The 23,225-nt window shown below is 50.2% G+C and overlaps 1 protein-coding gene across 2 annotated transcripts in view; it reads right to left on the bottom strand.

Annotated features, from left to right (window-relative positions):
* Window positions 1–23,225, bottom strand: part of FAIM2 (Fas apoptotic inhibitory molecule 2) — a 63,970-nt gene that overhangs the window by 5,301 nt on the left and 35,444 nt on the right. Inside the window, exon 12 of one of the 2 annotated variants that reach the window (XM_054012769.1) lies at window positions 22,166–22,311. In XM_054012769.1, the coding sequence (XP_053868744.1) occupies window positions 22,166–22,311 (146 nt within the window). Of the gene's footprint in view, window positions 1–16,578; window positions 22,312–23,225 lie in introns of those variants that run through there. The other variant, XM_054012770.1, reaches the window with a different exon arrangement.

Raw genomic sequence — 23,225 nt, 5'->3', positions numbered from 1 at the left:
AGAGAGGGTATGAACAGAATCAATAGAGCCTGGAACACCTTCAGGAGCTTAATTATTTAAATACAGTCTGGAAATCATCAAAATACAACACCAAAACCAAACTCAAGATTTATCAGAGGTGTATACTTTCAACACTACTTTATAGTGCAGAATGCTGGGGCATGACAATGTATGACATGTCCAACCTGTCTTCATGCCATACAACCTGCCTCAGAAAACAGCCTCTGTATCTTTTGGCCCAGAACAAGCTCAAACCGAGACCTATTCGCTCAGTACAGCCAAGCAGATATGAGCAACATCATTACCAGGAGGCGTTGGAGATGGATTGCCAATGTGCTTTGGATAGAAACGGATTCCACCACCAGAATAGCAATAAGAGGGACACCTGAAGGCAAGCAAAAACAAGGCCGCCCGAAAACACGGCAACGAGCTGTGGAAGCGGAGCTGAAAAACCCGGGGCACAGCTGAGGAACCGTTGAAAGACGTGCCAGAAACAGACAGGAGTGGAAGACCTTCCTTGCTGCCCTAAACGCCAGAGGCGTAATGGGCACTAACTATGAATTTAAAGCACAATAGCTATTCCTGAAGAACTCCATGTTCCAGAATAAGAGTGCCCACACATGATGCTACTGATGCCAAGTGTAGACAAGCCCTTAGCCGTGGAGTAGGGGAGTGACCGGTCACAGCAAGTCAGTGCTAGAATCCACCTTCCATCAGCTATAGGCCAGGCCCTTATTAACAGGACACTGCTTAAGTAGACAATGAGGTCCAAGGACGTGGATAGAGCCTGCATAGGCGCAAACTTCTCCTGGTGCCGGTGGGTGCTCACGCCCCCTGCCTAGGGTTACCATTCGTCCGGATTTACCCGGACATGTCCTCCTTTTTGTGCTAAAAATAGCGTCCGGGGGGAATTTGTAAAGCACTCACAATGTCCGGGATTTCCCCCTTCCCCCGGAGCGGCTGGGAGGGCTGCAGGAAAGTCCCGGGCTGGACTCCGGAGCAGCTGGAGAGGAGCTCCGCCCTGCATTCTGAGCAAGTGTCTCAGCACAAAGTGCAGCCCTCCCCTTTTGCAACTGGGAGCGGTTTCTGCCATGCAGGGTAGCAAAACGGGAGCGAGAGCACTTTGTGCTGATACAAGGGCAGCTCTCCCCTGCAACCCGGTCCGGACCTGGGACCGGGTTTTGTTGTGCAGGGCCAGGGACCGGGTTTTGTTGTGCTGGGGAGCGCAGCCACGTGTCCGGCTCGCACAGAGCCCAACACCCTGTTCTGAGCAGCAGGGTAAGGGGGGCAGGAGAAGGGGCAGGGAGGTTCTGGAGGGGGCAGTCAAGAAACGGGGGGGGGCTTTTGGGGGGGAGTGGAGAAAGTTTTGGGCAGTCAGGGTACAGGTAGGGGGTAGAGTCCTGGTGGGCAGTTGGGGGGGGGGGTCTTAGGAGGGGGCAGTTAGGGGACAAGGAACAGGGAGGCTTAGGTAGGGGGTGGGGTTCTGGAGGGCAGTTAGGAGCAGGGGTCCCAGGAGGGGGCAGTCAGGGGACAAGGAGCGGGGCGGGTAGGGGGCTGGGAGTTCTGGGGGGGAGCTGTCAGGGGGCAGGAGTGGGGAGAGGGATCGGAGCAGTCAGGGGACAGGGAGCAGAGGGGTTTAGATGGGTTGGGAGTTCTGGGGGGGGGGCTGTCAGGGGGTGGGGAGTGGTTGGATGGGGCGTGGGAGTCCCAGGGGTCTGTCTGGGGGTGGGGGTGTGGATAAAGGTTGGGGCAGTCAGGGGACAAGAGGCAGGGAGGCTTAGATAGTCCTGGGGGGCAGTTAGGGGCAGGGGTCCCAGGAGGGGGTAGTCAGGGGACAAGGAACGGGGGGAGGGTTGGGAGGTCAGGGGGGGCGGGAAGTGGGAGGGGCAGGGGCGGGGCTAGGGCGGGGCTCCTCCCGTCCTCTTTTTTGCTCGCTGAAATATGGTAACCCTACCCCTGCCCCAACTCCACCCCTGCCCCACCCCATTCCAACCCCTTCCCCAAAGTCCCCGCCCCAACTCTGCCCCCTCCCTGCCCCATTGGACCCCTTCCCCAAATCCCCAGCCCGGACCCGCCTCCTCCCCTGAGCACACCCCATTCCCACTCCTCCCCCCTCCCTCCCACAGCTTGTTACGCTGCGAAACAGCTGTTTCGCGATGGCAAGTCTGGAAGGAGAAGTGGGGACGTAGCATGCTCCTGGGAGGAGGCGGAGGTGAGCTGGGGGGGGGGGGAAGGGGAGCTTGGCTGCCGGTGGGTGCAGAGCACCCTCCAGCCCCGGAGCACCCACGGAGTCAGCGCCTATGGGTAAAGGTGGCAATGAGAAAAGAGCAGAACCAGTAGAGCTATAATGACACCCTGTACATTTTGCAGTGGTAGAGAACATTGTGGCTTAAAACCCCCTCACGTCACTCCAGCCCACTTCCTCTCTCCCAGTCCCAGTAAAATTTTCTCCCCCAAGCTGAACAGGTTCAGATGGAAAAAAAAGTAAAGCAGCTACTAATGTACATGGTGTTTGAAATGATCCTTAAATGAATCATTATTAGGGGGGGAAGGATAGCTCAGTGGTTTGAGCGTTGGCCTGCTAAACCCAGGGTTGTGAGTTCAATCCTTGAGGGGGCCATTTGGGGATTTAGTTGGGGATTGATCCTGCTTTGAGCAGGGGGTTGGACTAGATGATCTCCTAAGGTCCCTTCCAACCCTAATAATCTATTATTATGCCTTGGCATTCAGGGATATGACCCACGAATGTGAGTGTATAAACATGCCCACATGGTGGCGCTGAAAGTTAAAAATGAAAGTGCTAATAGAGCTGTCTGTCCATCAGCAAAGTATTATATACAGTGGTTGTCAGTAAGAGCTTTAAAACCAATGCTTTGCAAAGTTGGGGTCCAAAACGAGGCACATACATCCATATTTAGGCACCTAAATCAGTGGATGGGAGTGCTCAACACCTTAAAAAAAAATCAGCACATTGAATTAATTGTCTACCTATAGATTTTAAATGCCCATCTTTGGTCACTCAAGTTTGAAAATTTTAACCTAGCCCTATTGCATGCTGGAGGATTTTGCCTTTCCCGTGAGATGCTGTATCGCTCCCTTGATTGATTTCTATTGAGCTACTATTTGTTTGGCACTGACAATGTGCTCACGGCTATGCAAACCCAAAGATTTATTTCTAGTAGGGATAAGGAGGTGCTGGTTCCGTTATACAAGGCACTGGTGAGATCTCATTTGGAGTACTGTGTGCAGTTCTGGTCTCCCATGTTTAAAAAGGATGAAATCAAACTGGAACGGGTACAAAGAAGGGCCACTAGGATGATCCGAGGAATGGAAAATCTGTCGTCTGAAAGGAGACTCGAGGAGCTCGGTTTGTTTACCTTAACCAAAAGAAGGCTGAGGGGGGATATGATTGCTCTCGTTAAATATATCAGAGGGATAAATACCAGGGAGGGAGAGGAATTATTTCAGCTCAGTACTAATGTGGACACGAGAACAAATGGATATAAACTGGCCGTCGGGAAGTTTAGGCTTGAAATTAGACGAAGGTTTCCAACCATCAGAGGGGTGAAGTTTTGGAACAGCCTTCCGAGGGAAACAGTGGGGGCGAAAGACCTCTCTGGCTTTAAGATTAAGCTTGATAAGTTTATGGAGGGAATGGTTTGATGGGATAAAGTGATTTTAGTCAATAGGTCAATAACGTGCCATCGCTGGTAATTAGTAACAACGGTCAATGATGGGATATTAAAAGTTACTACAGAGAACTTTTTCCAGAGAGTCTGGCTAGAGAATCTTGCCCGCATGCTCGGGGTTCAGCTGATTGCCATATTTGGGGTCGGGAAGGAATTTTCCTCCAGGGTAGATTGGCAGAAGCCCTGGAGGTTTTTCGCCTTCCTCCGCAGCATGGGGCAGGGGTCGCTCGCTGGAGGATTCTCGGCGATTTGAAGTCTTTACATCATGATTTGGGGACTTTCCAACAGCTGAGTCAAGGGAGAGAATTCTTCAGGAGTGGGTGGGTCCACTTTTGTGGCCCGCATCATGCGGGAGGTCAGACCAGATGATCATAATGGTCCCTTCTGACCTTAGAGTCTAGGAGTCTATGAGATAAAGACAGTCCCTGCCTTGAAGAGCTTAGAAACTAAAGCCCCGATCTTGCAACCTGCTCTGTGCAGCTGAATCACTGCATCCATGCAGAGCTCCATTGATTTCAGGAGGGGTCCACGCAGCTGCTGCAGTCTGCCAGTGGTAGGGTGACCAGACTGCAAGTGTGAAAAATCAGGATGGGGAGGAGGTAATAGGAGCCTATATAAGAAAAAGACCCCAAAATCGGGACTGTCCCTATAAAATCGGGGCATCTGGTCACCCTAGCCAGTGGGCAGCTGCTTGCAAGGCCTAAAAAGGACAGACATCATGCACTAGGAAATCAAAAGGAAGAAAGCAATTAGGCCCCAATCCTGTGACGTGGGCCCACATGTGCAGAACCCAGTGCAGCGCAGTGGCAGAAGGCAGCGGCCTGCTAGGAGTTTTCCTTCTCTAAACTCCATGGTTATGATTCTGTTTCAAATATATGAGTAAAGAGAATGTACACACTGGGGTGGAGTTAAATCTTGCTCCAGAGCCAGGAGCAGGCTGGGTAACTAATGCTAATTAATAATTAGTGGGTTAATTATTAATTGGCAAGATAGCCTCCCACTTCATTTTGCCCAGGGGATGATTACCACCTCCTAAACAGGAAGCATCTTCAAGTCACGCACTGTGTACGGGATGCTGTGCAGGAGAGATCATTTTTCCATTGCTGTGAGCATGGGATGATTGCAATAGGCACAAGTGGAGAAAATGCAAGTGTGTCAGGTAGGTCAACCGGCTTCAACCTAGTGCCAATTAACACTTCATGGCATGCCACATCACCAGCTATTTTGTTTATGCCCCACGTTTTAGAGGGATAAGGCGGCACCAGGGAGAGGAGAATTGCTGGATCCATTGCGGACAGAGCTTTGCAGGCCTAAATGGCCTTGAACAGCTATGAGGGTGAACGGTGCTATCGAAATAGGATAAATAGCGTGGAGCCTGCTTGAGTCGAAACAGCCCTGAATGTTGTGCCCATTAATGTTGTGCCCACAAAAAAAAAATTCTTTGGCAATGCAGCCGAATGGCTCATATGGACAAGCCATCCCTAAAAATACATCTACACCTTTATGGGAAGTAACTGATGTGGAAGTTAAATATCACACCTTACATCCACCGGGACCGCTAGCAATGGGTTTGATCAAGAATGACCTCAGCCATAGAGCTGGAGAACCGTTAGCTTTGAGGTCTATGGATGGACAGTGCTACACAAGAGCTAAGTGTCGTTATGATGGATAGAGAACTATGCAGGCTGAGAGATGAGATGATCACTTTGCACCACCAGTGGAACTGGCAGCAGTGTCATCTCTTGCCAGCCGGTGGAAGCATTCCTGTAAAATAACCAGCGGCTTTACCAACATAGGTTCTGCCGCTCCAGTTCTGGAGACTTATGCCTGACTGTTATAGGTCAGAGATGCAATAATAAGTGATGGTGCCATGCAGTGATTCTATTGGCCCCCACTTCGGGATTATTGCATTCCTCACCAGGAGGCCAAGACACTAATTATTACAATCATTTTATTACTGGTTATTTTACTTATGAGAATACTTTTCTGGCACCAAGGGTGTGAGTGAGGTTGTACAAACACCAAGTGAAGCTAAATAATTGTTCTGCCATGGGAGAGAAGTAGCAGATTTTTTACTATATAGAAATAGAGTCTCATCTCTTTGGCACACATCCAGGGTTTTTAGCCATGGTGGTGAGATATCTTGCAGGGCCAGGGAGTCCAATTTCTGATCCATCAGAACAGGGTTGAAAGCTTCCTGGGGGAAAAGAGAAGAGCTCTAAGAAGGGATTCAGGTGCTTGGGGAGACAGCAAATGATAATTGCTATTAATTATTATTATTTTATATTAATATAGCCCCTAAAAATTCCAATCAAGATCCCATTGGAGTGTGTTGTCTACAAACACATTGTGAGAGCAAATCCCTGCTCCAAAGAACTTACAATCTAAGTAGATCAGACAGACAAAGGAAGCAAAACTATCCCCATTTCACAGACGGAGAACTCCGACATAGGAAAATCACATGACTTGCCCCAGCTTACAATGGAAATCTGTGGCGGAGCAAGGCATTGAAGTCAGATTGCCCCTGCTGGTGCCTTAATCACAAATCCATCCTTCCTTTTGGCCAGGCTATTTGACAAGGAGGACAAAAAGCTAAACCAGCAAGAAACCGGAGCAACAACAGGCTAGTAGGGAGCTCCTCTAATCAAGTCACTGAAATACAGAAGTGGGATTTATAATTCTGAGTTTTACTGGTCCTGCCTGTGATGTATGGGTATGTACAGAGTATTCCCAGAGTCCTGCTCCAGCATCATGCACTAGACTCAGTGGAAAAATCTGGACTGGATTCCAGAGTCCTGGTGAAAAATCTAGGCTAGATTACCCCGACCATCTACAGACTATACAGGTAGCACCAGTCATTGGAATGCAGGTAACATTTCTTCAAATGAAAAAAGTAGTTGAGAGAGCAGAGAAATGAGGGCAGGCAGCAGCAGAGTGTCGAATGGAGTGAACTGCAGAATACCCAGCAGGAAGCAATCAGGCAAAGTATATGACAAGAGATCAAGCCAGTGGCAGCCATAATTAGAATGGCATTAAAATTACTGTGGGCAGATGATAAATCTAGGGTTTTGGCAGCAGAGATTAAAAATTATCACGCATCAAAGTGCCAAAGAAAGTGAGGTTACATTGCTAGGAGCAGGGATCTGCCAATCAACTCAAACAAGAGCTGGAGAAAAGTTTGTTCCAAATCACAGCATTGTGTATGTTAGTTCAGAGGGTCTCGAACTGTGGTCCGCGGACCAGAGCTCCATTCAGGTGGTCTGCGGATAGTTCCCTCTAAGGTGTGTGCCTGGGCTGTCGCACACAAGAGAATGAAGGGCCACCCACCTAATTAGTGGAGCCACACAGGCATTGCTCCACTAATTAGATGCCTGGACCCTGGAGAAGATGTACATATAAGGTGAGGTGGTGGCCTTGGGGGGCGAATAGGGGGTAAGTGGGAGGGGACAGGGGGAATTTGGGATGTGCAGGGCTGTGGTGGCCAGGGCCGGCGCAACCCATTAGGTGACCTAGGCGGTCGCCTAGGACACTACAATTTGGGGGGCGGCGACCACGGCGGTATTTCGGCGGCGGAACCTTCCGCCGCCTCTGTGGGGGGCGGCGTTTCGGGGCGGGACCTTCCGCCACCTAGGGCGGCAGAGAAGCTGGCAGCGCTCCTGGTGGTGGCCAGAGAAAGAGGTGACTTTCCCCAGCTCCAGGGCTGTGGCTGTCAGGGAGAAATGGCCCTCCTTCCCAGTCCCAGCTCAGGGGCTCCCACAGTGCGGGGAGAGAGGGCACATTCATCGCATTAGAAAGGTAAGGCTACTGATATTAAAAATATGAGTTGTGTGCTTTTATTTGTAGAACAAAAAAGTTTATTATTATTAAGGGTTTTTTTATATCATGCTTTTATCCAAAGTGCTTTACCATAGTTAGCTAATGGTACAAACAACATTTGGAAAGATCATTAAGTGGTCCACCAAGACCCTCAGCAATTTTCAAGTGGTCCGCGAAAAAAAGAGTTTGAGAACCACTGTGTTCGTTGATGTCGCATTCGGGATTTTAGAGGAAAGTTAGTATGGGCAACTTCTAAAGGTTTCGGAAGAGCTGAGCAAATAATTGATTTCTTGCTTCAGTGGCAAAACAAAAACATCTGGTGGGAAAATGTAGTTCATTTTAAAGCAAAGCAGAATTTTCTATTTTCCTCAACTAAACGAAAAAACTGCAAAAAAAATTCATGCGGGTCAAACAAAGCGTTTCAAATGTTGATTCAAATCAACATTTTTTTCCAACCTGAAAAAGTTGTTTTGACACTAACTGTCAAAATGGTTGTCATTTCCAAAAAAAATTTCAGCTGAAATCACCAAATTCGACCTGAACTAATGAAGTGTTTCAATGCCTTGAAAAAGTAATAGTAAATTCACCAAAACAAATTCTTCTTGATCTAGTTTTAAGTTATTGATCATATTTTTTGTATCCCTCTGATTCAAAAGTCACTGGGGGCCCAGATTTCAGATAAATCGAGCAGCCAGAAGACCTATCTAAGTTATGTGTACTCCTCTGTTAGACTTTACTCTAGCTACTAGGTCTCAATCGGATAGCTGGGGCTCACTCAGGTGACCGTAAAGTCTTACTTTGGTCTTATTATGGCAACTGCACGGTTGCCAACTCTCACAATGTTATCATGGGTCTTGTGATTTTTGGTGAATTTCTTAAAGCCCCAGCTCCCAGCCTCAAGAGACTGCGCAGAATCTCAACTTTCATTTCAAATAAAACAGTAACTTTCTAGTCCTCATGGTTGTAGAGAAAAGCTTGGAAATGTAGAGTGCAGCCTAAAGGCTCAGAAACCAGGAGTCGAAGAGGTAGAACCCCAAACTTAATATTCTTGAAAAAAAATCTCATTAGTTTAAGCCAATCTCATGATGTTTTGGGGGGTCTGGCTCATTCATTTTGAGCATTTGACGTTGGCAATATGGCAACTGGGCCTTGCTCTGGTGTCTAGGCCTCACTCCAGATGTGCGGACCCAGATCCGCAAAGGTACTTAAGCACATAACTCCCATCAATTTCAGGGAGAGTTAGGTGCCTAAATACTTCTGAAATTAAAATCTGGGTCTAAATCTCACTTTGATGACTAGAGTTCACTATGCAACTAGGCCTTGCTCTGCTCACTGGGCCTCACGTCAGCAACCAAGCAGGAGTGAAGTTCTGGAACAGCCTTCCAAGAGGAGCAAAAACCTAACTTGTTTTAAGACTGAACTTGATAAGTTTACAGAGCCAATGCTAGGATGTGATTGCCTACAATGGCTTATGGCCCATCTGTGACTGAGAACAAGAGCAGGATTTGAAAAGGTTTGGAAAACGCTCTGGAAAATGAGAACATCCACAGTTGTAATACGCAGGAGGCAATAAAAACGTGGACGTGTGTAGAGGATCCGAGAGAGGTGAGGCCGAAACGAAGTTGCAAAAGAAACCAACGTATCCCCTTTAAGAAGGCCTCCTAACCAACCCCAGCCAGCGCAATTCCTAGTTCTCTTAAAACTAAAGCTGTGCCACTGTAGTGCTTGAGTGTAGACATTCACTACAGCTACGGAAGGGGTTCTCCTGTCCCTGTAATTAATCCACCTCCCCAAGAGATGGTAGTTAGTTCAAAGGAAAGAATTCTTTCCGTTGACCAAGCGCTGTCTACACCGGCATATCTACGTCTCTAAAGGGGCGTGGATTTTTTGCATTACTGATGTCGCTGTGTCACTGTACATTTCCAGTGTACATTCAGCCCTTATCAGGGGTGAAAGTAACTTAAAGGACTTACCGGTATGCTGGAGTCCTGAGCGGGGGTGTGGTTCAACCGGAAGAGGCGGGGCTCAACCGGAAGAGGCGGGGCCTTTCAAGATTTAAAGGCCCTGGGGCTCCGGCTGTGGCTGGGAGCCTCAGGGCCTTTAAATCACCTCGGAGCTACCAACTGCAGAGGCGGCTGGGAGCTCCAGGGCTCAGGGCCGAATTAAAGGGCCCAGGGCTCTGGCCACCGTGGATCTCCAGGCCCTTTAAATCACCACCCGAGCCTGGCTGCCAGAGCTCCGGCAGCACTTTAAATGGCCCGGGGCTCTCCACAGCAGCTGGAGCTCCGGGCCCTTTAAATCACCGCCCGAGCCTGGCTGCCAGAGCTCCGGCAGCACTTTAAATGGCCCGGGGCTCTCCACAGCAGCTGGAGCTCCGGGCCCTTTAAATCACCGCTGCGGAAGCCAGTCCAGTCTGGCATGGCATATTGGCTCTTGCCGGCACGCCGGAACAGAACAGCTTACTTTCACCTCTGGCCCTTATTATTAAACAAAGTGCACAGACAGGCTCTCCCTTTTCCCTTTCCAGGTCGGGGGAGGAGCCACTGAACCCAGATCATACAGCTCTTACCGCAGAGCCTTGAGTCAGAGCAACCAAACTTCTACTCTGAACAACAAAGGCACTAGGGCCGAGGTCAGGCTAGTGATCACTATAGGGTGCAACCCCCCTCAGATCACTAGCCTGACCTCGGCCCTAGTGCCTTTATTGTCCTAGTCCCGCCTCCCTTGCTCAACTTCCTTTTTCCTGTTTATATAACCCAGCCCCCAGGGCAGAGCGAGGGGCTCCTTGATTGTGGTCCAGCTGTCTGGGCGATCAGCTCCAGACTGTATCTTTTAGGGATAGTACACCCCATCACATGGTGATATAAGCTATAAGCCCTCATGCTTCAGGGCATAAATCAACCTCTAACTGAGGGGGCTAGGAAGAACCCACCCCTGTAGACACCCTAACTCACATGTTAGGGTTTCTTGCAACTTCCTCTGAAGCAGCTGGTACACTGGCTACTGTCAGACATAAGATTCTGCCACTGCTTTGATCCCAGACGGCAGTTCCCATGAGCCAGGTCACCCACCCTCCCTGAGAATTACCTGCTGTTATACCTAATGGTTGCACAACAAGGGTGAAACTGAGCTAATTAAACACTGCCACTCAAGAGGCCAGGTGTTGAAAGCAGCCCGAGTCATCAGCAATTTATTCTGTTGAGGATTGTTACATGATTCACCACAGAGAGTTCCTAATTATCCCTCCTAGATAAATGTTAATGGCTAGAATGATGTTTATATGGCAATGACGCAGGTCAGTTGCTTTTCTAGGAATTTCTACAAACAAATAACGATATATGATCTTTATATATTTAACTTGTGGAACTCCTTGCCTGAGGAGGTTGTGAAGGCTAGGACTATAACAGGGTTTAAAAAAAACTGGATAAATTCATGGAGGTTAAGTCCGTTAATGGCTATTAGCCAGGATGGGTAAGGAATGGTGTCCCTAGCCTCTGTTTGTCAGAGGGTGGAGATGGATGGCAGGAGAGAGATCACTTGATCATTACCTATTAGGTTCACTCTCTCTGGGGCACCTGGCATTGGCCACTGTCGGTAGACAGGAAACTGGGCTGGTGAACCTTTGGTCTGACCCAGTACGGCCATTCTTATATTCTTATATTATAACATATAATATTTCCCTGGCCACAGCCATTTAGAGCATTGTAATAACCAGATATCATGCAGTGCTAAGTTATATACCACATAGCTAGAGCTCCTGACATTTGTGGGTCAGCAGCGGGGAAAGCCGATGCAGCCTCCTGCAAGTTGTGGCTCATTTTTCCACATCCCGCTTCCAATGGGAGTGTGTGTTGGGTGTGACCAGGTGGGACTCACCATGTTAGTGCCTCCCGCTGGTCATCTTACGGATCAGCTTCACAGGTCGGTACGCCGGCTCTCGGTGGTGTCTCGCCCGCCATCACTTCTGCTTCTGGACCTGTGTCGCTCCAAGGACCTTGGTGTCCTCTTCTGGGGGACAGTACCACAGTCCAACGGGCCAGCCACTTCCTCAGGGGTGAGGGGAGGGGACCCAGGCCCATGCACTACTCCAGATCCCAGCCCATGGCAGCCATGCTCTGTGTCCCCTCCAACCTCTCAGTCTACTTCCCAGGGCCACTTCCCCGCAGCCCTAGCACCTTCTCTGCTCTTATCTCCGGGCCTCTCTATGCCAGTCTTAGCAGCCAGCCAGGAGTTCGCTCTCACTCCCCTGATCCTGCCCAGCACTGCTCTGGCCAAGGTGCTAGCTTTCTTCCTCCTGCAAGGCCACCAGTCCTCCCTCCTCAAGCTCCAGGGAGCAACTGAAGCTGCTCTAGCCTGCAGTCCTTCTTATATGGGCCTGCCTGGCCCTGATTGGTTGCTTCTCGCAGCCCGTCTGTAATTGGCTGCCTCCTGCGCAGCCTCCCTAGGGCTCTATTAATCCCTTATGGGCCAGTGTGAGGCAGATGCCCCATCACATAGGGGAAGAGGGTTAGGGGAAACCACAAAGTGTTCCCACACCATCCAAGGGTTTCAGGTCCCTATAAACCTGATCCAATGACGATTTAGGTGCCTAATTCTCACTGAATGCAACCACAGTTAGGAATCTAAATACCTGCTTTGAGGGTCTGGGCCCCAGTGGCTATAGGGGGCATTGGAACAGGCAGCAAAGAAAACCTTCTCGAGCTTGAGTAGCGTATCACCAACTTCCCAAATCAGAACTAACCCCTGAGTATAATGCATGCTTAAATTCGTCTGTTACGGGAATGTTAAGCACACTAGCATCACAGATTGGAGTGGTAAAGCCCTATTAAATCATCTAGCCCATACAATCTCAACATGGGGGTGAGGCAAGTGACAAACAGGGGAATCAAACCTGGTTAGGGCGTGTAGATGCTCCTGTTGTATTAACCACAATAAATCCAGAATTAACAAGTGGCATCAAGTTATTCGAATGGAATATTCTCCTGCTCAACTCAGTCAGCTTCTCTCAAATCCCCCAGGATCTGCCTTTCTTCTCAGGGCTAACTCCCCAGGACTGGTTCAGTTAATCAGTGAATTATCGCTAGCTGCATGTTGGTATTATTGTGCCTTAGCCAAATGGCAATGCTGGTAATTCCATCCTGCATATGTAACCCTCACACCCCCTGGGTGTGGTGTTGTGCCTCATCTAGTGGCATCAAGACCACTTAAAGAGAGCAATTAATGTGTCTGCTTAACAGCCAGGCTTTTAGCTCATGCAGTAGAGGCTCATGCACTAAGCTCCAGAGATCCCAGGTTCAATCCCACCTGATGACGACCAGCGTCTGTTGGCGTTACACTTCCATGCCTTTTCTCCTTTAGTTTCAGCTGGATTCCATATTGTTCTCATTTTCTATCTCGCACTGCTGTGCTATTTAGACTGCAGCTATCTTCCACCACCCCCAGGCAGCTGCATTTCAGAGGCCGGGGAAAGTGACTTTGGGGTTTGGATCCTCTGAGATGAAAAGTGCTATGTGCATTTAAGGAATTCTTTTCAATTCGCCAGTGGAACTCATTGGCCGCAACCTTTCCAGACTCCTGTACCCCTTTCAGGAGTCTGATTTGTCTTGCGTACCCCCAAGTTTCACCTCACTTAAAAACGACTTGCCTACAAAATCAGACATCAAAATACAAAAGTGTCATCTCGCACTAGTACTGAACAATTGCTGACTTTCTCATTTTTACCATAGCATTAGAAAATAGTCCAATATTTATATTCCAATTCATTTCCTTCCATTTCAGTGTGTAGTATATAGAGCAGTATAAACAAGTCTCTATGAAATTTTAGTTTGTACTGACTTCACTAGTGCATTTTATGTCACCTGTTGTAAAACTAGGCAAATATCTAGATGCGTTGATGTCCCCCCTGGAAGACTTCAGTGTACCCACGGGGGTACATGTACCCCCTGGTTGAAAACCACCGGCCTAAGATATTGTGAACTAAAGCAAAGCAGGATTCGAGACGGTTTGGAGAATTCTGTGGCCAATGAGACCATCTGCTGTTATACTGAATAGGAGTAAATAAAAATGGGGAAGCGTATACAGAATCTGAGAAAGGGGAGGGAAAAACCAAATGAACAAAAAAAAAAAAAAAAAACATGTCCCCTTTAAGAAGGCCTGTGAACCAACCCCGGCTAGCAAAGTTCCTAGTTCTCTTAGGGTACGTCTACACTGCAATTAAAAACGTGGCTGGCCTGTGCCAGCTGACTTGCTCACTGGGCTTGTGGTAAGGAGCTGTTTATTTGCAGTGTAGACATTCTGGCTGGGGCTGCAAGTCTGAGTTCTGGGACACGTCCACCTCACAAGGTCCTACAGCCCGAACGTCTACCCTGCAGTGAAAAAGCTCCTAGCCCAAGTCAGCTGGCACGGGCCAGCCACGGGTGTCTAATTACAGTGGAGCCGTACCTTTATGTTTAACAAACTGAACAGGCAGGCTTTCTCCCTTTCCCTTCGGCCTCACGTCAAGGGAGGAGCCGCTCAACCCAGATCACACGGTCCTTACCACAGAGCCTTGAGTTGAAGCAACCAAACTTCTCTGAACAAAGTCACGAGGGCCCAGGCCAGACTACTGACCAGGCTAGTGACCAGACCCTATAGCAGCCAGCATGGTTCCTAGTCCCTCCTCCCTTGCTTAGCTTCCTTTTCCAGTTTATATAGCCCAGAGCCAGGGGCTCCTTGACTGCACCCGAGCTCTCTTGGCTGTCCGCTCCATACCAGGCCTTCTAGGGGTACTACACCCCTCCGTGCACAGCGATATAAGCCCTCATGCTTCAGGGTGTACCCTGTAATCCAGTAGACAGGGTACCCCTTAACTCACATGTTAAGATTTCTTCCACCAGCTGATACTGGCCTCTGTCAGACGTAGGATCCTACCACTGCTTTGATCCCAGATGGCAGTTCCTTTGAGCCCAGGCACGCACCTCCCCTCACTGAGAATCAACGGCTATTATATATTGCGTTGGCACAACCAGGGTGAAACCGAGCTAATTAAACACCGTGTCGAAAGCAGCCTGAGTCATCCGCAATTTACTCTGTTGAGGATCACAACAGGCTTCACCATTGAGGGTTCCTAATTATCCCTCTTCTATATGGTAATGGATGGACTGATGCTTATATGGCAATGACCCAGGTCAGTTACTTTTCTAGGAATTCTGTCCCATGATAGGTTTCACATTTAATAACTGCAATATATATATATATACCTCTGTTACTTAGACTGAGGCTTGAGAGCCGCAAGTGGCTGTTTAAAGTCTCCTGCAGCAACTTGCAGGCAGCGGCGGCTCCAGGCACCAGCGCACCAAGCGCGTGCCTGGGGCAGCAAGCCGCGGAGGGCAGCCTGCCAGTCGCTGTGAGGGCGGCAGTCAGGCAGCCTTCGGCGGCATGCCTGTGGGAGGGCCGCCGGTCCCGCGGCTTTGGCGGCAATTCGGCGGCGGGTACGTCGAAGCCGCGGGACCAGTGGACCTCCCACAGGCGCGCCGCCGAAAGCCGCCTGACTGCCGTGCTTGGGGCGGCAAAATACATAGAGCTGCCCCTGTTTGCAGCACTTGATATTCAAAGACAGTGTGATTTAACTATTAACCAATCCAACAGGATGCTTTTACTGTTATTAACCAACTGTAGTTGATAAAATAATAATACTTGATCAGTCATTTAGCTGTGAGAATAAAATTATATATATATATGAGCTCATAGGCGCTGACTCCATGGGTGCTCCGGGGCTGGAGCACCACACGGGGAAAAATTGGTGGGTGCTTAGCACCCACCGGCAGCTCCCCGCCCCCCCCGTCCCAGCTCACCTCCGCCTCCGCTGTGCCTCCTCCCCTGGGCGCACCGCGTGCCCGCTTTTCCCCTCTGGCTCTCAGCGCTTGCACCGCGAAACAGCTGATTCGCGCAGCAAGCGCTGGGAGGGAGTGGGGAGAAGGGGGAACGCGGCACGCTCGGGGAAGAAGTGGGGCCAGGACGGGGATTTGGGGAAGGGGTCCAATAGGGGCGTGGAGGGGGTGGCGTTGGGGCGGGGACTTTGGGGAAGGGGTTGGAATGGGAGCGGGGAAAGGGTGGAGTCGGGGTGGGGCCAGGGGGGCGCGAGCACCCACCAGCGCCAGGGAAAGTTGGCACCTATGGATGAGTGCAATTTAGATTATCCAAAAGAAGAGGCGACTTGGTTAGTGTATTCGTACCTTCCGGACATAGGCACCGACTTCATGGGTGCTCCGGCGCTGGAGCACCCACAGAAAAAATTAGTGGGTGCTTAGCACCCACTGGCAGCCAGCTCCCCCCTCCCACCCGTGCCTCCTGCCCGCCTGCTGCCCCGCTGATCAGCACCTCCCCCTCCCTCCCAGTGCCTACTGCCTACCAGGATCAGCTGTTTCGCGGCGTGCAGGAGGCTCTGAGAGTGAGGGGGAGGAGTGGGGGATGGGGCATGCTGGGGGGAGGAGGCAGAACTGGGCTAGAAGCGGTGGGACGCGGGCAGGGCACGAAGAGGCGGGGAGCGTGGGGGCTTGGGAAAAGGGGCGGGGCCTGGGGTTGAGCGGGGGGTTGAGTACCCCCCGGGCCCGGAGGAAACCGGTGCCTATGCTTCAGGGGGAGAAAATATCAGCTGCCAAAGAGCTCTTTAGTCTAGCAGAGAAAGGCAGGACAGGAACCAATGGCTGGAAGTTAAAGCCCAACAAATTCAAATGAGAAATAAGGCACGCTTTGTTTTAACTCTGAGGGTGATTATTGGGCAAAAGCCACTAACAGTCGAGGTGGATTCTCCATCTCTTGAAGTTTTCGAATCAAGCCTAGATGCCTTTCTGGGAAGAGATGCTTTAGTCAAACACAAATTACTCAGCGCAATCCCGCAGTAAATAGATGAAATCATCTGGCCTGTTTTATACAGGAGGTCAGACTAGATGATCACAGTGGTCCCTTATGACCTTCGAATCTATAATCTAAAGGTTCTTTCTGGCCTTTAAAAAAAAAATCTAATCTACAAAGCCTGCTGTATGTTGTTCTGCTTCCACCCTAGCCTCCGTCAAAAAGAAAAACAAGGATCCTCCCAGTTTTGCAACAATTTATTAGCAATGTCCAGAGAAAATACAAAAAAAAAATTATTTACAACGAAATCAAAGGAATGGAAGGAGGGAGGAGTGCGCTGGTCACAGGTGGAGCTGGGATTTCGAGGCTCGAGAACAAGTACATAACAAGGGGAGCTGTGTGGATGGAGACAAACAATCCCGCATCACCCAAGCCCACCTAGGGAAAACCCAGCCCTTGCCCTCTGATGGGTCTCCCTTAGGGCCCCTATCCTGCGTCACTGAAACCGACAGAGACTTCGTCTCTCTCAGTGCTAATGCGTTCCTCATCCCTGTTGTATCTGAGCACCAGGGACTTTTGCTGCTGGCTTCAACGGGGAACAGGATCTTGCGTGGAGAGCTGGATTGGCTGCAACCCACAGAGGAGGCGAAGCAGCAGCAGCGACCGGACCAGACAGGACATGCAAGGATGGGAGCCCCTGCAATTCCACCAAGAAACACAAAGGGGCAGCAAGCTATTCTGGTGTAATTGTTTCCCCCTGGAGAGAGACTAGCAGGTGCCATGCAGGTGCTTTCCACTGGGAAACAGGGGGACCTGGAGCAGTAGCTGCAACTCAGGCCTTGGCAGTGAAAGGTGAATCACTCCACACTGCAGAAGAGATAGGGCCAAGCGGGGATCCGGATCTGGACTTCTCCCAAAGTATACCTGGCCTTTGGATCAAGCCGCTTGTAGAGAGAGGGGGCAAAGTTTGGACCTGGAGCCAGATCCAAATTTCTCCCCAAATCCAGGCGGTATTTGGATTCCGGGTTCTGATTCAACCCATTGTAGAGACAGGAGGCAGCTGCAAAGTTTGGACCTGGAGCTGGACTTTTCCCTAACGTATATGAGTATCCAGATCCGGGTCCTTCTCAGGCTGGAAGACTGCAACTCAGGAGGTTGCTAACACCTCGAAAATCAGCCCTGGCGTAGGTGCAGAGGGAAGCATTTGCCCTTCTCTGCAGTAGCTCTCTGGGGGGTTAGATAATGAGGGAAACTGTGATTTCAGTTTATGCTAAGATCCTTGCAGAGAGGGTTCGACTAGGGAATGGGGGAGGGGGATATCCAGACAATTTCTCCCCTGCAATTGCATCTGTCCCCCATTTCCAAGTGCTCAATAATTTTCTTGGTCAGGGCACTTATTTCCCTTCCTCCACCCTCCTCTCTGTATTGTTTTAAGGGTTGCAGTATCCTGTGCAACATATTGCACTGACCCAACTAATATATATGCGCACCACCGCACTCTACGAGATAGAAAAAGAATTCAACTGTGTGTCATAGGTCCTATACTGCCAGCAGCTAATGGAGATTCTCCTTTAGCCCAGGGGGGTTGGGCTTTTGGATTAGAAAGATCCATGTTCTATCCCTACTGTCGCCGTGAAGTTCTAAATGGCCACAGCGTGCTGTGCAGCAACAGCAAGGAAGAGCCAATGTGATCGTGGATTTGCTACAATATATAACAGCCTATTGGCTTCCTTTGAAGGCCATAGGAATTTCATATATAAATGAATCTGTGGATTAGGGGTTGTCACTCATTCTCAAGGAGACAGGCAGGGCAAATATGTTGGGAAGCAAATTGTGCCGGGACCGGTATGAACCCAGCTGTCTCCTTTCACCTTGTAGCATTCAGGCCTGCTTCTCTGCTAAATCCACACCACATGTCACCATTTACACCTGTGATTCGTGCCCACTTTGCACTGGTGTCAATGAAGACTCGTGACGCAGGGCCCTGGTGAACTGGGGCCTGGCTTGGAAAGCTTCTGCAGCCAGTACTTGATCTCGTCTGCTGTTTTGATCTCCCCAGAACGCAAGGGAATCAAACTCTTAGCATCTTAAGCTTCCATGAGCAATAGGGTCCTGATCTGTGAGCGGGGCTCCAGAAGCTATTGCAACAGAAATAATGATAATAAAACTCTCTGGCCACGGCTGACGATTTTGGCCTATATGTTTGTAAAAAGCTTTGAAGATGTTAAGTGCTAATTATTATTACCAAGAAGGATAACTTGAGGAAACAGCTGCCACTTTCTGCCGGCAGATCTCTCAGGATCCTCACCCAGCATTAGTCTATACTGTAATGGGGGCAGGTAGGCCTGCCCTCAACTACCGCGTACAGCTAAAAACAGCGGTAACCCAGCAGCACGGGCTGTTCTGCCCACCTGGAACCCAGGGTACGTACTCACACTGCTAGCCCATGGCGGGGTCCACCCTGCTGTGACTTCACTGCTATTGTTAACCCTGCTAGCTAGATTCAAGCCAGCGGAGGTACGCCTACCCGAGCTGCAACCACACCTCCAACTGACATAGAATCATAGAACTGGAAATCTAGTCCAGTCCCCTGCACTCAAGGCAGGAGGACTAAGCGCATGGCTACAATTGCAGATGTAGAGTACACTAGACATGTCGACACACAACCCAGAGGGGCCAAATCCTGTTCTCTGCCACCACTGGTGTAAAGCCACAATGACACCGTCAACTCTCCCCCATTCTCGCTGCGAAGTTCAGAGGGGCTGCACTTTGCAGCATCTCCAAGTCCCTCTCGATGAGGCCTTCCGCAGACGCCCGTCCCCCTGGTCTCTGAGTGTCCGCGCCGTGTCCCGAATGCGTACAAAAGTGATGCAGTTGGATCAGGCAATAAGGAACCGGAAGGGAAAGGGGGTGTGGGAAGAGCAGGATTATCTCTGAACACGGGGAGATCAGCAGAGGCGCAGGAAAGGAGCCTGAGATTGACTTCCTACAACCCTGTGCACAGTAACTTTCCTCTGCTTTGCTCAGCGTGGGGCCGAGGCACGTGTAGAAGGTGTGTACACACCTGGGAAGCCGGAGAGCAGCGGAGAAGGAATGCACAGTATGGAGAGCTTGGCACGGGTTCCCCCTCCAGCGGGTTGGAATGGCTAGAAGCAACCCACTGACGCACATGCCTTGGTCTTCCCAGGGAGATTTCAGATAAAGGGCCGTATCAGGGGGAAGGATCGCCTTTTAAATAAGAGTTAAATGCCTCTTATCTTATCTTAGCCTGGGGCCCTGCAGTTAATTAGCCGGTTGATTTCCAAATGGGGGATATTAACAGGGCGAAGATGGAAAGATACTGGTGCACTCCGAGGCGTCCAAAGGCAGCCCCACTCGGAGGGCAGGGGAGCTGAAAACGAGGGCTCGAATAGTTGAATAGCAAAGGGGCTGCTTTCACTATCTGGTGTTTCATAGCATGAGCTCAGGATAGTTCTGTGAGAGAGAGCCCCACCTGGGCGGTTCTTGGGTGGTCCTCAGCGATCCACCTGGATAGTGGGCATTTCTCAGGGTGATACTCTGTGTCAGCAGCATGGGCATTCCCCCTTTTCTCCTCACACACCCAGGCTTGAGCCCAAACTTACCCTTTTTTCCTAGGGCCCCCTCTACTGTTAAGTTCAATAACAACAAATAGAAACGTGTCACCGGCGCTTGCTCCTGAGTTTTGCTGTTTCTGCGACTGCTCCCTGAAGGACCGCCTCTGTCCCTGACCCCAGTGCTTTCTCTGTCTCAGGGAGACTCTCGAAAATCCCTTTTATATCCTGGGTTGGCGCTAATAGGATCCACCTGATCTGGCTGCCAGGATGAGTCAGCAGGACAGCTGTTTTTTGTCCTCAGGGTCCTACAACCTGGCACAAGGGCGCTAAGACCTGGCACTCTATTCCAAGTGGTTTCTCGGAATGCCACCTGGGTAGCCCTCACTAAATGACGTGGGTATTTCTTGGGTACCCCTGGGTGTAGCCCTTAGTTTCCTTCTTCAGAACTGCACCGGGTTCCCCTGAAGGCGCAGCAATGGGGCAGGATAACCCTAGATCAGCTCCTCTGCCACGTTATTCATGTTGGTAGAATGGACTTTTTTAAATGGGGATGTCGGTATTTTGTCCAACCGCGACACAACTCTTCCTTCATTTGGTTCTGTCCCTGCTGATCTGATCAGACTCTGCCTCCTTGGCGGCAGGCCGCAGGTCAGCTATTTTTCCTTGAGTACTAAGTGTCTTCCGTGGAGAGGTGACGAAACATCTGCTCACCAGCAAAGGGTAGTGCGAGAAACACCTGGTTCTTCATGCTTCGTGCCAGCTGACAGGTAGCAGGCCTGGCAATTGCATGGAGATCCACCTTCAGGGTGCCTGCAGCTGGCACCCCGTTCTTGGGTGACTCACGTGACGTCAGTGTTTACAAACTCCGTAGTTTCAGCATCTCAGAAGTTGCCTCAGGAGGAGGAGACTTCTGCTGCATTGCTGCGATGGAGGAGGGCGGGGTCAGGGAATCTTGTTCAACAGTATTAATGCCACCCAACCCTGCTGGTGGACGTGATGCTCTCCTGTGATTAGAAAGAAGACCTCTCCAGCGCCCGCAGCTGGGGAGCACGCATAGGAGGCATCCGGGCAGTACCGCCGGGGTGTGATGCAGACACCTCTCTGCCCTTCCAAGCTGGGCATGCTCACCAAGCAATACAACTGCATTTGTGGTGGTGGTGACCCCGGACGCACTGCACGACGGAGCATCTAGAGTTCGAAGCCATTACTGTAGGGCACTAATGAGTCCATATGAGTCCCTAGGGTCTTTGTTCAATCTCACCATCTTCCCCATGGCCACAGGGATCCTGGCTTTCCATAGGCTGGTGCTTCTCAACCTTTTCCATCTAGCTGGGACCTACCCTCCCTCCATATTTAGTGATATGGAATGGGCAGGTTGTTATCATGACCCCTTGACACCTGTTTGCAATCCCACCTGGGGCCCATACCTTAGACAGCTCCAGTCTACTCATCCCCTGAGGCAGCTGGCTAGGTAAGTGAGTCCCACATCAGTGATCACCCTGGCCTGGGAGGCATTATGGGAGGAAAGGGTGTTCTCGGTTTTGTGGTCTGGTAGAAAGGAGACACGGGCAGGCCTGGAGGGTGCTGGGGATGTCTCTTAGGGGGCTTCCCCGATGGAGAGCCGCTCTTCTCGCACCAGGTGGATGACTGCTAGCGGGACTGCCAAGAGGCGCCCTTCGCTTCTGGGCTGCGTCTCTACTGCAATCCCATGACTCAGATTATGCATGGAGGCGGGAGAGAGGAGGGAAGGTGGATACCTAGGCAGTCCTGGAACCCTAATCTACTCCCTTCTTTTGTCCAGCTGCTGGTTCTCCTGCCAGAACCCCAGCAAATTCCCAACCCCCATCTTTTTCCCTTTCACAGCCGGGCTTTGCATCTCAGTAGCACACACGGTAACGTGCCTACATGCAATAAAGTGCCGAAGCCAGATGAGGAACCCTAGTGACCTTTGCAAATGGGAGAGCCCAGACTGCTGCCCTGCCGGCACTACCGACCCTGCTCTGGTTTGATTTCAGGGGGTGGGAGGAAACCTAGCATTTCCACCCCAGTTTGCTTTCTGGGTCACAAAGTGTTAACAGCATATGTACAAGCTGCAGAAGGAACCAGGGGGGTTTCTCAGTAGATGGAATGGAGCTGGCAAAGGGACCAGAAAGGTTGGCTATATTTTCCCCCTCTTTTTTTGTTTTTTTTTCGTTTTTTTTAACATTTTTCTGCTTCGCCGAGCGAGGACAGACGCTTTCTCACTGCGCTTACTCCCGGCTGGAGCCGAAGAGCTGGAGGAAGAAGGAGAAGATGTAGACGATGTCCAGGTAGATATTGAGGGCTCCAAAGATGTATTCCTCTGGGCTCAGTGAGTACCGGCGGTTCCCCATCAGCAGCTGCGTGTCAAATGCCAGGAACTGGGGGGAGAGAGAGGGAAAACAGACCCTCAAAGAGGATCAGGCAATGCATCGCATGTTTGAACATAAGAACATAAGAACGGCCGTACTGGGTCAGACCAAAGGTCCGTCTAGCCCAGTATCCTGTCTACCGACAGTGGCCAATGCCAGGTGTCCCAGAGGGACTGAACCTAACAGGTAGTGATCAAGTGATCTCTCTCCTGCCATCTATCTCCACCCTCTGACAAACAGAGGCTAGGGACACCATTCCTTACCCATCCTGGCTAATAGCCATTAATGGACTTAACCTCATGAATTTATCCAGTTCTCTTTTAAACCCTGTTATAGTCCTAACCTTCACAACTTCCTCTGGCAAAGAGTTCCACAAGTTGACTGTGCACTGTGTGAAGAAGAACTTCCTTTTATTTGTTTTAAACCTGCTGCCCATTAATTTCATTTGGTGGCCCCTAGTTCTTATATTATGGGAACAAGTAAATAACTTTTCCTTATTTCGCTCATGATTTTATATACCTCTATCATATCCCCCCTTAGTCTCCTCTTTTCCAAGCTGAAAAGTCCTAGCCTCTTTAATCTCTCCTCATATGGGACCCGCTCCAAACCCCTAATCCCCCTTGGCACAGGCCCCTTTCACCCCCAAGGAGCCCAATCAACAGTTACGAGAATTGCTTAATTATACCCACTATTAAAATGCAGCTGGTTCTTGGGTGGAACTCAGCTGCTGTTTAACACCCCACAACAACACTTCAAAACTTTATTCTGGTGAGGCAGTGTGGCCCATTGGACAAAGCCATGGATGGGAATTTAGGAGACCTAGGTTCTAGTCCTTACTCTTCCCCAGGCCTGCGGGATGACTTGTGTAGGGGGATGGATAGATATTGCTACACTCCAAAAGGAGATTTGGCCAGGCTACCACC

This window comes from Malaclemys terrapin, chromosome 23 (assembly GCF_027887155.1).
Source record: "Malaclemys terrapin pileata isolate rMalTer1 chromosome 23, rMalTer1.hap1, whole genome shotgun sequence".
NCBI lineage: Eukaryota > Metazoa > Chordata > Testudines > Emydidae > Malaclemys > Malaclemys terrapin.
Note: the sequence above shows the minus strand (reverse complement) of the source record. Positions and strands in the feature narration are given on the sequence as shown.